At 40.6% G+C, this 17813-nt stretch overlaps 1 protein-coding gene across 1 annotated transcript in view; it reads left to right on the forward strand.

Annotated features, from left to right (window-relative positions):
- MYO3A (myosin IIIA) overlaps window positions 1–17813 on the forward strand; it is a 231609-nt gene that overhangs the window by 37968 nt on the left and 175828 nt on the right. Inside the window, exons 5-6 of the mRNA XM_032848954.1 lie at window positions 1142–1246; window positions 1815–1914. Coding sequence (XP_032704845.1) covers window positions 1142–1246; window positions 1815–1914 — 205 coding nt within the window. The remainder of the gene's footprint in view (window positions 1–1141; window positions 1247–1814; window positions 1915–17813) is intronic.

Here is a 17813-nt window from a genome sequence, read left to right on the forward strand (position 1 = left end):
TACCCTATTTAGGGAGAGATGAGGTATAGAGATAACTCATGTGAATGGATTAGAAATGTCCCTGGTACAAAGTATGCACTTAACACATTTGAACTATGATTACCTAATCCATAATGTATCAGAAGTGTTGGGCATCCAATAAAATTGAATTACCATGTTATGAAAAAGTTGGGGAGAAAAATGTGTTCAGTATTTCAAACTAGGATTCCAGGGATTTACGATGTCCTCTGACCTATTTTCTCTGCCTCTATTTAGGTTAGAGAGTCAGGGAAATTATGGCTTTTAGCTCCCAGGCACTGGTGGGTAACAAAGGCAGGCAGGAGAGGAGGATGAAAGGTCAGGGTCAGACCATGGACCAGAGCCCCAGAGGAGAATCAGGGCAGAAGGTAGAGGCTAAAGGGTCAGAGATTAAAAGATCAAGTACTCAATGGGGTCCAAGCTTCACTGGAACCATTTACCTAATTATCGCCCCTCTTGTATTCCAGGGCTAATACTGGTGCTTCTCTGTTCTGCAAATCTGTAGGTCTTTTGAAGGTTTTCTGTGTACCTAGCTATGGAGAACCTTCGTATGAAAAATCCTTTACCGTGGTCTTCCCTTTTGTTTTTTCACTTAGATTCCCCTACTTTTGTGGGGTGGGGTGGGAGGAAACTAAAGAGCCTGAGAAGCATATTTAGAAGAGTTACCTGAAATGTTATTTGTAGTCCTTATTTTAATGCATTCTGAAATTTTGCCATAACGGGGGTCATGTTTTTAATGAATGTATATACAAAATAGTATATATCCTTGTATTGAGGTCTTTTTTGCACTATTAATGAAACAATCAGAAATCAAGACTACTTTTTTTTAAGCCCTAGATGCTAAAATTGGGGACTAATTTGTGGAATCATAATTATTCTCCTTGAATTTGAAAATCAAGCCCAGGGCTTCTCTAAAAAGTAACTCACATGAAAACTGTTTTCTAATAATTAATTGCACATTAGTACAATTTACACATTCATTTATGAAGCCATAAAGATGATAAGAGTAATCATTTGAAACAAAACATCGAGACAGTTTCAAAAAAATGTTTTCAGAAAACCTTTTAGAGCAAGTACTTAAAATGTCATATCCATTTTAATATCTTGGAATATTCCTTTATAGCTGTGCAATGGAGGATCAGTAGCTGATCTTGTGAAGGGATTTCTGAAGAGGGGCCAAAGAATGAGTGAACCCATAATTGCCTATATTTTACATGAAGCACTATTGGTAAGGCAATTTAAATTGGTCATGCATTAATTATGAGGCAGTCATCACTCAATAAAAAACGTGGATCCTAATTTTAGAAAAATATCACTGCATTAGTATTGATTGATGCAAGAGTATGGGCAGAATCTGAAATGTTTGGCATTACTACTTCCTTGTTTTATTAGAAACCTACCCTCCTTATATGTTAACAGAACCCTGAATTCTGATGTCCTACCTATACTTCCGAGACTGATTGTGATGAAGGCAGATACTGTGTCTTTTTTACTAATTGGTTTTTATTTGCCATTATTTAAAATAAATATACAGAATGTTTCATCTACTGAGATCAACACATTTTTAATGAAGTATTTGATAAGAGTTAAGGAAGAGGGTGCTCTAGTTTATGAATTTTTATAAACTCCACAGCAGAAATGAGGTACTTTGATTTGACTTATTCATTGCAAAACATTTTAAGACTGTTTGAGTGTTAATTTTGACATGTATTTCCAATTGATTTTGCACAAATGCCACCCTCTGAAAAATGTTGTTTGATGCTTTCTTTAAAAGTCTTATATTTCCCACCCCTTAGGGACTTCAGCATTTGCATAACAACAAAACCATCCACCGTGATGTAAAAGGAAATAACATTCTGTTGACCACTGAAGGTGGAGTCAAACTCGTAGACTTTGGTAAGTGTTGCTGAAAATGGGTGAGTTTTCTGTAAAATGAGTAGTTATGATAAAGATTTGATCATTTTCCATGAGTCTTGCTTTCTAGGCATTGAAAGTGGAGAAAAAAAACAGTATCCCACTGGGGTAGGAAAGTTAGAGATTTTTTTTGTGAATATGGTCAGTGAGAGATTCCCAGAAGAAAGGGTGACTCTTCAAGCCAGTGGGCTTGTGCCCGAAACACCACAGTAGCAGTCGGCGTGGTCAATGGTCTAAAATCGACAGCCCCCCAAATGATTACATTAGGCCTGTGTGGTAGTCCCACGGCCCTTATTAGGTGCTTTACAAATGGGCATGGGTCCAAATGCAGCATTTTGAGGCAAGAGGGGAAACCTTCAAAGGTCTCTAGGAAAATTGTTTCCGTCCTAAGGAGGCACGAGGAGAGGTGGTCTCTTTCTTTCTCAGGTCCCCATCTGTCTTGCTGCCACACGTGAACATGCTGTGGCCATCTTGCTCCATCTATCTTGCTCCGTCCTGAGCTGCTCCATCCCGAGAGGACAGCTGTCCTGGGAGAGGCAGAGCTGAGAGGCAGGAAGAACGAGGGTCCTCCATGGTAGAATTGAGCCACCGAATGAATGGATTCTGGCACCTGCCCTAACTCTGGAACTTTTGTCACGTGGGAAAATACATTTCCGTATTTACTAAGCCAGACGGGTTTCTGTGTCTTAGCCAAAGGACAGCGCATCAGTTGTCCCCTGTTCATCTGGGTGGTTACTTAGCGGTGTGACTGTGTCCTTCCACACCTCCTCACATTGGATACCTGTGAGCGCGCTGCTCCCAGGACAGTGGGCCGCATGATTCTAGAACATCTCCGTGTCGAGTGTCCTTCAGTCACCTTTCCCTTACTCTGACTGGGGAAGGTGTTCCTCTTGGTGCTTCTTTACTCTTGATACTCCTCCCATTTTGTGATTATCTCATAGGATTTTTATTATCTATTAGGTCCTTTTCTTTTGATAAAAATACTTAGAAATGTAAACAGGGTCTTTCAGAAGTAGCATTTTGTCTTATTCTATTTTGTAGACCTAATGCTTTGGGTGTAGTAGTTCAGGGAGTAATAGTTGAATGAATGAATCTTACTTCAGTTTGCATCTTGGAAACAAGCTTAGGGAAGGTGGAAGTTAATTGAGTTTAATATTTGAGTGTGTAGCTCCTGTTCATCTGGCTAACCCCAGAATGAATTTCAGAGCATCTAGAGAGGAGCCGATGAATCGCATGTCCTTCAAACAGCCATGCATGTACCTTCCTTTTTTTTTTTTTTTTCCCTCAATTGAGCTTTCAAAAACTGCTGAGCAACAGTGAGCTTGACAGTGAATTTCTGATGAACAGCTGGGATGCAGCTAGTCTGCATTGTTGGTTGGGCTCAGAGCTGTGTGTTTGAACAGTCTGGCTGCATTAGGATACTAACAGCAACTTGTGCCCAAAGTGGAAAAGAACAACAAAACCCTTTACCTTTCTCCATACGAAGGGTCATTCTCTTCAGTCATGTAAGAAAAACTGGTAAACCAAGTAGCTTTGAGAAATGCACCTTCTTGGGACACCCTCCAAAGTAGCCGAGATTAAAATCATATACCTAAATAATTAATAAGGTGACCTTTTATGTGATACCTTTGTAAATAATTGTAAGTTGGGAAACTGACAAAGGGAGGGCTTTGGTTCTGGATGAACTGAGTTACAGACTTTATTTTCAGCAACAGTTAGGAAAGAGGGCCAGTCACCTACTCCGTGTGTTCATAGCGCCGGATACAAAAATGCTATTATTTGCATATAAGATAATGCTTATATTTCTGTTCTCCGCGGTAAGAGGACTTGGATTCAGTTTGCCTAAAACCATTTGTCGGTTTCCAAAGGAATTAAAACCTGGGGGGAGGAGTTGCAAGCCTAGTGAAACTCCTCAAGGGCAGAAGGGGCCAGATGGGATAAACCACAACCGGCAGAATTTACGCTGAAAACAGATGTCCTCATGTAATATTGAAATCAAAGGTTCAGGGAAGGCTGCAGCTGGGAGTAAAGCGTTTTAGGATGCCTTTTATTTGAACTTCTCACCTCACAAAATCAACAGTGAACTCGTTATTGGCTCCCGAAGGACTGTGCCCAGATGCCTGCCAGTCCTCAGAATGTCCCAGTGGAGCTTCACCACCTCAGCCATCCCCAGAAATCTGCTTCATATCTGGAGTTTCTTCTCTTCAAAAAAGTCAGCAGTCTGGTTGCGTTGCTTAAGTCAGAAACCTTAGGCTCATTCGAGTCTTTCTTCCTCTTTGCCTCCCACATCTACAACTAGTCCATAGCTCTGTCTGTTACATGTGTCCCCAGAATCCACTTCTCTGGCTTCTCTCTGGTCCTGGCCATCATCTCCCACCAGACCTCCTCCACTTTACTTCCCTAAACTCCCTACGTCCAGTCTTTCTTCTTTTCTTCCAGTCCATTCTCTGTACTATAACCTGGGGGGACCCTTTCGGAAAGTGTAGCTGATCCTGGCCCGGTCTTGCTCAGTATTCTGGTCATTGCCTTCCACCAGCCCTTGCGTAGGCTTTTGCCTTATGATTGTCTGAGTAGCAAGACCCAGGCTACCTCTTGAGGAAAGTCTGTCTGAATTGTTTTGTCTTGTCTTTAGCATACAGGGGAAATTTCCAGGGATACCCCAAAGTGTTCCACCCAAGCGAGAATAGAAAGAAGAGGGGAACCCTTTCCAATTCTAGGGAGATTGTGGAAAGATGAAACAGAGAAAGAGGCAGGAGAGTGAGATGAGATTTATAAAAGTGAAGCTGACAGCGAGGGCAGGAGGAGGCTGTCACCTACACACTCCCCACCATTGTCATCCATGTTCCAGAGAGGACACTGCTGCAGACTGGAGTGAGCAATGTCCTTATCATTTACACCTGGACCTATAAAGTGGTTCAGTAGAAGTACTCAAGTCGAGCTTCCCCAAACCCTTCCCTTAGTGTCCAGAAGCCCAATAGTCACTGAGGATCTGGGAAGTTCCTAGAGGGGTTGCTCAGCGTGGGCAGTGAGGCGCAGAACAAATCACTGGGCTGGTCTGAACAGCAGGCACAGCCAGACCGCGAAGTGTTCTCAGCTGCCCCTGAAGCCCGAGTGAGCCTGAGTCTGCCAGGGAGGCCCAGGGAGTCCCGCCTACATGCAGAGAGTGGACTGCAAGCTCAGCTGATGCCAGCACCAGCCAGGGAGGCCAGTTGGGCACCTGACAGCTGGGCAGACACACGGGTATGTGGTCCCCACGGCTAGTGACCCTCCACACCCGAGGACCCTTCCTCATCCTATACACACGGTCCCATCTTCAGGAGGGAGGAAGGAGTAGGGAGGCCATTGGAGAGATGGACCAGACAGTTTTATCCAAGGGAGACTGGATTCTGTCTGAAAGGACTTTATAGGTTTATTAGAGCTGACTAAGGTTTCCTGCCCTCCCTGCCAGCAGGTAGAGGCATAAAGAGAGGCCACAGCAGAGGCAAATGGAAGAAACTACAGTTGCTCTGGGTGTCTTAGTGCAGTGTTATAAAATGTTGTGACCGGTTACAGACATGATGGGTTCCTTGCCTAGAAACCTCCCTTCACCTCTGCACCCAGCTGACTTCTGTTTGCCTGGCGGAGCACCCCCAACACCCCACACTCTGTTTAGCCAACAGTCGTCACACTTGATTGTACTCATATGTTTAATGTGACCACCTTCCCTGCTAAGCTGTAGGCTTCATGGTGCCATTGTCTCTGGTCTAGCACTAGCACTTGGTCCCCAGAGCAAAACATGGTCCCAACACCTTGAAAGTGTTCAGTAAATACTTTCAAATGAGTGAATGAATGAGAGGCAAAATTTTCCACAGGACCTCAAAATGCTCATCTGTAAGTAGGAAAGAGAGTATTCTCTACCTCAGATGGTTGATTGCTGTGAAAAGTAAATCTCATGATCCAGGCAAACTACTTAGTATAATTATTGACATTTTATCGTTGTAAAAACTTGAGCTATTACCATTATCATGAAATCGAGTTCTCCCTTAACCCCTAGCTCAGTGCTGCGTGCTCAGTACGTACTTGATAAATAGTAACTAAATATTAAAAAAAAAAAGTTGCTAAATACTGATAATATCAGTTCCCAAAATAGCTTCTTTCTGTTTCAAAAATAAAAAGTAGTCCTTTGCTAGAATAAATTTGGTATTAAAGTATTTTAAGTATTCTATTAAGCTACTTAATTATACTAAAAGTAAGATTCTATTGGCTAATGCAGGCTAATACAGCCTTTCAGAAAACCTTTTTTGTTGTTGCTCAATGGATATGTTTTTATAGAAATCCCCCAGACACCTCAGAAAGTAAAAAGACAAGGGAGCTTGTAAATGTTTATTAATGAAATACATTAGCAGTCACTGGTATATAATCAATCAATAAATAATATGATCTCCCAGGAGGTAAACCCCTTTAGGCAAATAGACTGATGTCTGGAAAAGCAGTCCTTATCTGGACTGGAAAATGAAAGAGAGACTGAATTTGAAGGGCAGTTCCCAGTTCTCATTTCAATGATTTCTCTCTGGGGAACTTCATTTCTAATAGGATAGTTAACATTTCAATACAAAAGTACAGAATGTACTTCTTGTGATTTATTTAGACACTGTTCTTATGACAGAATATTTTATGACTTTAAATCTCTTATTACCCACATGCCCAATTTTAGACCAAGTCCCCCATGAGTAATGTAGGTCAAAGTGAAGTTGTGATTTATTTATTAATAACCCACTTCTAGCATCCAGTGAGGCAGTCGTACCTGAACTTAAAAACTGTGAAGTTCCTTCCATTCTTCTCAAACAATTCAGAATAAAAGAGTTGGGGGAGGGTGGTAGTGAGCAGGCAGAGGAGTGTGGGGTGAGCTCGCCATGCGGTTTGGGCCTGAAGGGGATGAAAAGGGCATCCATGCCGGGCGGGGGGTGGTAGCCGTGCTTGGCATGGAGGGTTGAGCCCCCAAGTGGGGCAAGGAGAGCATCTGTCTGGAGAGATAGTGATGACCCCACATCAGGCTGTCAGAGCCGAAGCTAGATACGAAGGACATCTGTGTAGGGGAGTCAAGATGGAGACAAGAGATTGTTACATGAAGGGGAATTAATACCATCAGGAAATATAATAAGAACAAGGGGAGCCAGGTTTCTTAATGTTGTAGAAAAGAATTACAAATATGGAAAGGAAGAAAACTGAACCCCCAAGGGTGTTAGGGATTGGAATCACAGGTATCAGTGTGAACTCATGGCTTTCAAAATACAGAGACAAACATAAAATAAATATAAAAATAAATATGATGGAACGTGCATGTAGGATGGGCACGTATGGGTGTATGTGTACATATTATTCAGCTCTTTCCACTAAGAGGACTAGCAAACATTGATGCTCTAAGAGCAAACGATCAAGCACCTACCTCTTGTTTTTTTTAAATATAATTCTCAACCAAGAGGAAGCCAGGATTCTTGGCCATTATGGGCTATACAGGATGAACCTGGAACTGAATGTGTTGAAAAAGAAAGAAATATTAAAAGAATGATGGAGACATATCAAAAGGACATGAAGCCAAATTAAAGGAATTCTCACTGAGCAAATCTGGGAAAATTTGAGACACAAAATAATAATGATAGTAATGATGGTCACCCATTGAATAAAACAGATATCTATTAATCTGTAGCTGCATACTTATATCTATAAATAAATGAATGGAAAGAAACTTTTCCTTGCAGAAGAATGCCAACTAATAAATACAGAAGGAATAATGAAGATTTTTAAATTATCATTTGGCAATCATCATAGTATAATTAATTCATCCCCAAACTTCAGTGGATCCTAAACTAGTGTGTTAAGTTTTAACTAGAAATAGGCTATTTACATAGTCTTAAAATATTTCACAAAATACATAATTACAAAAGAAAAACAGAAACTTCACAGAAGGGGCACATGGGTGGCTCAGACGGTTAAGCATTTGCCTGCAGCTCAGGTCATGGTCCCAGGGTCCTGGGATCCAGCCCCACGTCAGGCTCTCTGCCTGCTGCTCCCCCTGCTTGTGTGTGCACTCTCTCTGTCAAAGAAATAAGTAAAATCTTAAAAAGAAAGGAAGGGAAGGAAGGAGGCAGGGTGAAAGAAAGAGAGAGAGAGAGAGAGAGAGAAAGAAAGGAAGAAAGAAAGAAACTAACTTTACAGGACAGGAGCCTGACAGACAAAACTTAATCAATTGATCAGCATGAACACAGCCAGGAATGGGGCAAGTGACAGTCACCTCCCATCTGCTAGGATGCGATGGGATGACCTCAGTGTCACTTCCATGATATTGCCACCAGAACTACACTCGTGAGGGAATATCTGATAAATCCAAATTCAGGAACATTCTACAAAGTGTCACAGTCATACAATTCAAGGAAAGATTAAAGAACTCCTCCAGATCGAAGGAAGCTAAAAACACATGACAACTAAATGTGACACGTGATCCCAGATTGGATCCTTTTGTTGTAAGGACAGACACATGTGGAACAATTGATGAATTTTGAATAGGGTCTGTAGATTAGATGGTAGAAATATATCAGTGCTCATCTCCTGACTTTGTTAGTTGTACAGTTGGTATGTAGGGGAATGTCCTTGTTTGCAGCAGTCACACACTAAAGTCTTTGTGGGGTAAAGAGGCATCCCGTGGCCTACTTACTTTTCAGTGGTGAAGGAAAGAAGTTATTTGCACCTCTCTGGCCAACTTTTCTCTAAGGTTGAAATTATATCAAAACCCTTTTTAAACTGTGGAATAGAGTTGGAGATTTACTATTGAAGTAGAAAGATGTTTGTATATATGTCTAAAGATATTATATATATATGTCTATGTGTGTGTATATATATGTGTGTATTGGTAGCTGGTTGTTATGAATCTTGAAAATGTGAGATTTAGTGCTTTATAGAAAGAAATAATGGAAAAAATGAGGGAAAAGAACCATTTTTACAAGTTGGCAGAGCTTTAGAATTTTCATACTTATATAAAAACCCAATATTTCACTCAGCTAGAATTTATTTTTGTACTTTGGGGAGGTGACCTTTATTTGAAAGAAATGACATTTGTAATTCCTTCGTTATCTACAGCAGAACCATGACTAAATGGGCTATTTGTTTTATGGCTATGTGGTTCCAGCTGAACCTATAGGCTTACGTATTCCAAACTGAATATTTTCCAAAGCTGAATTAAATTATTTAACATCATAGGTAATGTTATATGTCTCAGTCAAGGGTCTTGTAGTTGTAGGGGCAGGAAAACCAAACGAGCTCCCCAAAAATAAGACACAAAGGACAAGATAGGAAGAACAGGACTCAGAGGATTGGAACCGACAGAAGAATGGAAGGCAAGAACCACAACCACTTGCTGTCTCTTGCTTTCTCACTGGAGAAACCAAATCTCTCCTCTCTGTTCTCTCTGGCTGTCTCCAGACCAGCCTCTGGAGTTTTCATGTTGCCCATCAAGGCTACTTGAAAGAGTTGTCTCAGCCTCTGTGGCCTCTGGGTCCAATGGTAATAGCTAACCTGGCCTGGATTTTTAGCACCCCAAGCAAGAGGAGTTTGAAGTAGAAGAAGGAGCTCAGTTGGACAAGCTGGGTCAGGTACTCTCCTTTGATTCAGTTAATCATGACCAGGGAGTGGGCTGACATGGCACAAGCAAGCCTCCCTGAGCCATCCCATTTTGCAAGTAGCTGTGAATAAAGAAAGATTTTTTTAAAAGAGGGTTATAGAAAAGGAAAGACAAAGATATTTTCTAAATATTCTAGATAACTTGTTTTCTTATGGATGTGCATGGCCCTATATTCCAAGAGATGGTCAAAATTTTAGTTTTTAATTGTTGAAGTTAAATTACATGAAGTATACCAAAAAATTCTGTTATGAAGTCAAGAATGGATTTCCGATGTTTTGAAAGAGTTTTTATTTGGTAACAGAGAAAACTTTATATCTAGGGACTTACCCAACATAAAACAATCTACTTACCTCAATGCAGCTGTAGACATTTTAATAAGAGTACCAGGTATGCCTCTCTCATAGTAATAGTAAAGTCTGATGACTTTAGGTGAATCAAAGAGGACTTTTCTTATATTTTTGTAAGAATTACCCATCCCTCCCTCCCTTCCTCCGTCCTTTCTCTCTCTCTCCTTTTCTTTCTTTCTTTCTTCTTTTGAGACAGAGAGGGGAGGGGCAGAGGAAGCAGGAGAAGGAGCATCATAAGTTGGGCATGGAGCCTGACTTGGGGCTTGACCTCACAACCCTGAAATCATGACCTGAGCAGAAATCAAGAGTCTGATGCTTAACCAATAGCCATACAGGCACCCCCAGTTCTTCTTACTATAAAATAATTGTTTAGACTAAAATTATATGATCTTAATCTGTAATTCTAAAATTCCAATTCCTGAAAAGCTTTAAGCAAAAAGACTTTTATGGTGGAACAGAAGACAGGACAATGGGAGAGGTAATTGGGAATAAAAGGGAATGAAAAAATGAGATAAGAAGGGATCAGTGATAATAGTGCACCATACTTAAGGAGTATTCTATAGACAGTTGACCCTTGAACAGCACAGGTTTGAACGTATGGATCCACTTATACATGTGTTATTTGTAATCCAGTATAGTAATGTGAGTGTATTTCTCTTCTTTTTAAAAAATATTTTATTTATTTCTTTGAGAAAGAGCACAAGCAGGAGGAGCAGAGGGAGAAGGAGAGAGAGAATTTCCATCAGGCTCCACGATCAGTGCAGAGCTGACATGGGGCTCGATCCTAAGACCCTGTGATCATGACCTGAGCTAAAACCAAGAGTCAGTTACTTAACCGAGTGAGCCAGCCAGGCACCCCTGTGATTTTCTTAATAACATTTTCCTTTCTCCAGCTTACTCTGTTGTACAAAGACAGTATATAACATATATGACATACAAAATATGTGGCAATTGACTGTTTATGTTATTGGTAAGTTTTCAGGTCAACAGCAGGCTATTAGCAGTTAAGTTTTTGGTGAGTCAAAAGTTACATGCACTTTCTCATATCAGGGAGATCATATGATAGTTGTCTTTCTCCGATTGACTTATTTCACTAAGCATGAGTGGAGATGCAACGTGGGAGGTTAGGGGGGTAGGAGAAGAATAAATGAAACAAGATGGGATCGGGAGGGAGACAGACCATAAGTGACTCTTAATCTCACAAAACAAACTGAGGGTTGCTGTGGGGAGAGGAGTTGGCAGAGGGGAGTGGGGTTATGGACATTGGGGAGGGTATGTGCTATGGTGAGTGCTGTGAAGTGTGTAAACCTGGCGATTCACAGACCTGTACCCCTGGGGATAAAAATACATTATATGTTTATGAAAAAATAAAAAATAAAAAAATAAAGATAAATAAATAAATTTAAAAAAAGTTATATGCATATTTTTGACTGTGTGTGGGGGTTGGCACTCCTAGGCCCCCCATTGAGGGTCGACTGTACTCAACTCTCTGTAACAGGTTCAATGCTATGCATCTATATACACGCACAAAGTCATATGGAATCAAATGCACATACAGCTCAAAGTGCGTGGTTTATTTGTTCAAAGCCAAGGACTTGGCAGTGAGCAGGGTAATCTTGATGTCTTTAGAGAAAGCACTACACAATCTCCATTACACAGTGTGAGCTGAGTATTAAATAAAGGGAAAGATCTAGTGCCAGGTAGACTGGAGAGAGGACAGATTTCCAAGGGAAATCACATTAGTATGGATAGGAGTAGTGGTTGCACAGAGTCACTTACCTTGTGTCATCTTTAGACTTGCTAAAAGCTAAAGCTGGCGATAACCTTGGACGTCATTGGTTATATTAAGTATAAGAATGCCAGGAGGTTTTTGATATCCCTTATATGCAAAACATTATGTGAATATGAATTTCCTAATGAGAAAGTATAAAGCTTTCACAAAACTCACTAAGCAGTTTGTGACCCCCAAAATCATAAAGAGTCATTGATTTACCCCAGTCTCCTGAACTAACAATGACGAAACAGAAGCCTGAGCCTACCATGAGATGGATCTGAATGGAACATCGTTGCTCACCTGACCTCTGTTAAGTCCCTACTCTGATTGGTAGAGCACAGTGACATTTGGGGTCTCCTGGAACTGGTGTCAATTCAGATCTAGTCTCTAGAAATCCTGCACAGACACCCTGGTAAAAGGCCATTGGTCCCTTTGGGGAAGGCTGGGAGGCAGTTTTAACAGTGAACATTTTGGGCAATATACTTGGGTCCCTTTCTCAAGGGGTGACCTCCCCTTCAAGAGGTTCTGGGTCTATAAACCAGCTCAAATTTTGGGACTGATGGAGGGGCCACGACTGTTTTGATGATTCAAGTGAGACTTTTGTTCATTTAACATAGAACTATTTTGCTTGTTCAGATTAACGAATTTAGTAGGCTTCCCATCTATTTCACTTTTCGTAACAGCAAGGTCAACTAGGCAACAGCACAGGTCTCTGCAATTCAGAGACTTCTGGTGACTGCTATGGCCCTCCCACCCATTATGGTAACTGTGCCCACCTTGTGCTTGGCCACTAAGGACCACCAGCTGGCCCCTGCCACTCTATGATCCAATTACTCCCACTGCACTTAGCTTTCCTAATTCCATGGCAGCAGCTCCTAATGTAAGTTATAGCCTACACGGAAGAGTGGTAAAAGAGCTCTCAAGGATGCTGGGGCTCCCCTCAAAAATGGGTTTCTCACAGTTATGTTGAAAGGCATCCTCTGGATGCTCCCTTGTTGGGTGAGCAGGTCTGAAATGAAGAAATGAAGAATCCACTCTAACATTCCAGTCTTCCTAAGTCTTTGAATCTCTTCCTCTAGAGTAAACCAGTATGGTTCTGGCATTTCAAGATCATTTACTAGGTCAACTTTTTCATCCATGTCCCAGCCAACCAGCCAACAATTTCTGACTTTCTAAGCTGCAGTATTAAATGCAAAGTCTCTGCTGAGTGGGTCTATTGGGAAGTTCAGCCTGATCCAAGTTATTCCTTCCTCCATCAACCCACACCCTTAATAAGGAGATTCTAGGTTTGGCTTTCACTAATCTCAACTCTTTATTGACTGGAGAGAAGGGTCTCTTTCAGGGCAGACATAGAAGCTTCAGGTCATTATGCAGCACTGGAGCTGGGAATTCGAATCCCTGAGTTCATCCTTCTTTTTCTCCTCACTTTGTCCAGCAACATTCGTAGAAACCAGCCAGTTTCAGTATATTCATTACTTTGTCAAGATGCCCAGAGGATTCCACCCTGAACCATGCCTCTTGTAAGTGTTTAATTAGAAGTATCCAGTGCTGGTATTTTGTGTACTTCTATCACCACATCATACCCCAGACTCGTCTTTAAGATTCAGTTCCTCTAACTATTCTCGGTACCAAAATCTGTATCAGCCAGAGTTCTCCAGAGAAACAGAATCAACAACTATGGTGGGCAGGGGTGGCGGGTGGAGAGGAGACTGACTTATTTTAAGGGAATTGTTCATGTGACTATGAAAGCTTGGTGACTCCAAAATGTGATGTTAAGCTGGCAGGCTGAAGACCCAGGGAAAAGTTACAGTTTGAGTCCAAAGGTAGGCTGCTGGCAGAAGTCCTTCTTACCCAGTGGAGGTCAGTCTCTGTTCTGTTAAGGCCCTTCACTTACTGACCAAGGCTTATCCATGGTATCGAGGATAATCTGCTTAATTCACAGTTAATTTCATCCAGAACATACATCACAGAAACATCCAGAATAATGGTTGACCAAATATTTGGGTACCATGCCCAGATTCATCTTCACACTATCTTAACTTCATCAACAAAATGAGGATATTGAATGGTATAATAAATGTTAAGGCCTCTTCTTGTTGAAAAAAAATCCATATTTTTAGAATTTCAATTCTCATTCCTGCAGTATTTTATTTTTAGCAACAACAACAAAACCCCATGCTCTTCCCTTTGCCCTCTTTAGATGTCAGGGGTTTTGCTGTATGGGTAGCAAATCAAGTTTCCTGAAGTTGTCCTGTTGAAACCACATTGGAAACCACATATTTCATGTTTCTTCTAACTCCCTAAGGCTCTCAGAGATCTCTTGGCACCTTTTTCTCCCTAGAAGAAGCACTTAGACAGTAGGGAACAGAGTTGGCTGTACAATAATCAAACAGCCAGGAAGCCTTGTTGGAAGGGCCTAAAACAGCATGAAAATTTCAATATAATCAAAGCAAAGGGCTTAAGAATCATTAACATACACCTCCTAATGTTCCTGAGGCTTTGACTTTCAATGGATCATTGTTCACTCTTCTAGCCTGTTTTCTGTTCAGCCCTATTTCCCTCTGGCCTCCTGTTCCTTCCTTTCCTCCTGTTGGAAAATGGAATTTTCCAAACTTTTAGCATCTTATCCCTTGAGATGCTTACATAACTGTTTACTTTGGTGATTTAGTCCATTATTTCCTCTCTGGACAAGATGATTTTCCTAATCTTCTTTACTTCCTAGGCCTTCTGAACTCATAATTTGGATTCCTGTTGCCTTTTAAAGTAATTTATGGCAATCGTTTTTAATAGAATTTTGCATTTTTCTACCTTCTTAGCTACTTGTGAGAATTCATACCAAATAAAAATGTCATATGTCCTCGGGAAACTTACTTTTCTCTTCAGCTGAAGTTTACTAAGCTGAAAATGAACACGTTAGACTTTATGACTGATAAGTTGCCTTCTAGCTTCAAAGCTATTTGGTTGTGTTGGTAAAATGATGTTGAGGTTTAAGAAAGATTACAGAAACATTGAACACACACCTGAAATTTGGCAAAGGTCTTCTGTCACTCTTTCCTAGTTGTGTGTCTTTTTTTTTTTTTTTAAGATTTTATTTATTTATTTGACAGACAGAGATCACAAGCAGGCAGAGAGGCAGGCAGAGAGAGAGAGAGGAAGAAGCAGGCTCTCTGCTGAGCAGAGAGCCTGATGCGGGGCTCGATCCCAGGACCCTGAGATCATGACCCGAGCCAAAGGCAGAGGCTTCAACCCACCAAGCCACCCAGGCGCCCAGTTGTGTGTCTTATTTTTAACATTAATATCATCCAATATTATCAGACTCAAATGTTAGTTTTCCTTTTAAGATTTTATTTATTTTTTGAGAGAGATATTTGAGAGAGAGAGAGGGAAAGCACACAAGCAAGGGGAGGCACAGAGGGAGAGGGAGAAGCAGAATCCCTGCTGAGCAGGGAGCCTGATGCAGGGCTCAGTCCCAGAACCCCAAGGTCATGACCTGAGCTGAAGGCACATGCTTAACCAACTGAGCCACCCAGGTGCCCCGACCCACAGGTTTTTTTATTCTACCTAGTGGCATTGTTTCTTTTTCACTTTCTTGAGACTTTTTGTTTTTCTTCTTCACATTCTGGGCTACAGTTTTCTTGTTTATAGTTTTACAGTGTCTTTTTCCTGTATGGGAATCAGGTGTAAAACATTCTTTGTGAAGGATCCCAAAAGCCACTTAATGATATGTGAGACTCCAAGAACACTAATTCATTAGCCCACATTCTGACCAGTGGTCTTTGAAGGGGGTGTCAATGCCAGCATGCTTACAAGACATCATGGGGATGCAGAAAAAATACCCATACTAATTATGACATAGTCATAATACAGTTATTATTTAATCTCATCCTTTAAAATTATCTTTATGTGCTTCAGAATGCATAAGTTAATATAATAGAAAATATATGGAGAATATCTGTAGCCATATCTATTTCTTCTTCTTTGGGATGTGTGATTAAAGAGTTTGGAGGCCAAACACTGTCCTAGAAAAATTTTAATCTCATAGTAACATATAAATGTAATATAGTCTCATATTAATATAAAACCTAATAACTCATAGACCTTGTAAACACATTATTGACTATTACTCTTATTAATTTGCTCCTTTGTGTGTAAAATCATTTGGGTCTTATGTTAGCTAGAGTTCCTTGCTTGTGAGCAACAGAAACTAACTCTGACTAACTGAGGCAAGGATACTGAAGACAACACCAACAGGCTTACAAAGTCAAGGGAGAAGAAGCTGGGCTATCTGGCCTCATAGGAAGGGCCATGGCAGCCCTTGTCCTCAAGGGCAGCGTCACTTGGACCTTCGAGCCCTGCCATTGGATGACTCTGCTCTAGTTAGCTCCTCCCTGAGAGTCCACTCCACTCAAGATTCACGTTTCCAAGAAAAAGAACCTGAATGGACTACCTTGGGTCACATATCACACCCTAAAAAACCTTTTGCTAGTATCTTTCCACATGTATTTATTTCCTGTGGAGTGTGGCAGGAAGGTCCTTTCCAAACATCCATGGTTATAAATTCAGACACCAGGACATGACTACTTGCTGAGAAATGTCAACCCTAGTGTTGTAATCTTTTCTTCATATTCAAAAAGAGAATAAATATATCACATGATTACTCTAAAAGGTCATTTTCCTGCCTGGAGCAAAACTTTTGATTTTTTTTTTATTACTTGGTTGTGGGTTTTTTTTTTTTTTCCTTTCCCTTTACATTTCAGTTAAATGACATTTGAATTTTTAAACTTTCTTTAAGAAATTGAGACAAAAATGTGCAACAGGATCAAGTAAAATGTAAATTTAGATAGATAGATACCTTAGAATAAATCTCAGTAAGTTTAGAATCAGTTTTAAATTGAACTGATTTTAACATCCATTTGCGGGGCACCCAGGGGGCTCAGTTGGTTAAGCATCTGACTTCGGCTCTGGTCCTGTTCTCAGGGTCCCGGGATCAGACTACATCTGGCTCCATGCTCAGCAGGGCGTCTGCTTGTCCCTTTCACTCTGCCCCTCGCACTGCTCATGCTCTCTCTTTCTCTCTCTCTCTCAAATAAATAAAATCTCAAAAAAAAAAAAAAAATCCATGTGCTTTTCCCACTTATGTAAATAAATTACAATATTCTGATGCTCTCATAAAATCTGAGCTTAATCACTTCTTTTAATTTATAGAAAAAGACAATATGAAATGTTTAGATTTAAATTTAATTTTTCTAAAGGTTAAAATGCCTGGAGTAGAGATGGAGGTAGGGGGTATATTCTCGAGAAATGTCCTGTTAAGCAATGATGCTCTTTCTTCAGGTAAACTGTTAAAAAATATTTAAGAGACAATCTTCATGCACAGATTAGATCATCTCCCTTGAATTTGAAAAATTATTTAGTGAGGATATTTTTTTCTGTCAAAAGATTAACTTTTTCAAAGACAGAATTTGAAGGCCATAGATGAAGATTCTGTTTGGAGCAGGATTTATACTATACATCAGTGGAATAGGTAGGTTAGGTCATTGTGAGATGCAGTTAATATGGCACTGAAACATACTGCCTACCCCTACACCCAAGTATACTCCACCAATATTTAAACGTATTTCCACCATCAAAATACCCTTTTGGCTGAATATGGCCTTTGAGTTTCATGATAAATGTCAAATGCCAACTTGGAAGAATCAAATAAATCCAAATTTAAATCTTAATTAATGCCTTTGTCTTACTTGGCTTGTAAGATAAATAGACAAAGCCTAAAATAAATGTGACAACCTTGGAGGCACTTTTCAAAACAGGGAAATCAGGGGATGCCTGGGTTACTTAGTCTGTTAAGTGTGCGACTCTTGGTTTCAGCTCAGGTCATGATCTCAGGGTTGTGAGATCAAGTCCTGCATTGGGTTCTAGGCTCAGCATGGAATCTGCTTGAGACTCTCTCTCTGCCTCTCCCCCTTCTTGCTCTCACTCTTTCTGTTTCTAAAATAAATAAAATCTTCAAAACAGGGAAATCAGGGAAGGGAAGCCCATGGTTTGGGTGTAACCCATCAAGTTCAGAGCTGTTCAAGGGAAGAGCACTGGAAGGCCAGAGGTAACC

The sequence above is a fragment of the Lontra canadensis genome, unplaced genomic scaffold (assembly GCF_010015895.1).
Source record: "Lontra canadensis isolate GAN:19392208 unplaced genomic scaffold, GSC_riverotter_1.0 scaffold215, whole genome shotgun sequence".
Lineage (NCBI taxonomy): Eukaryota > Metazoa > Chordata > Mammalia > Carnivora > Mustelidae > Lontra > Lontra canadensis.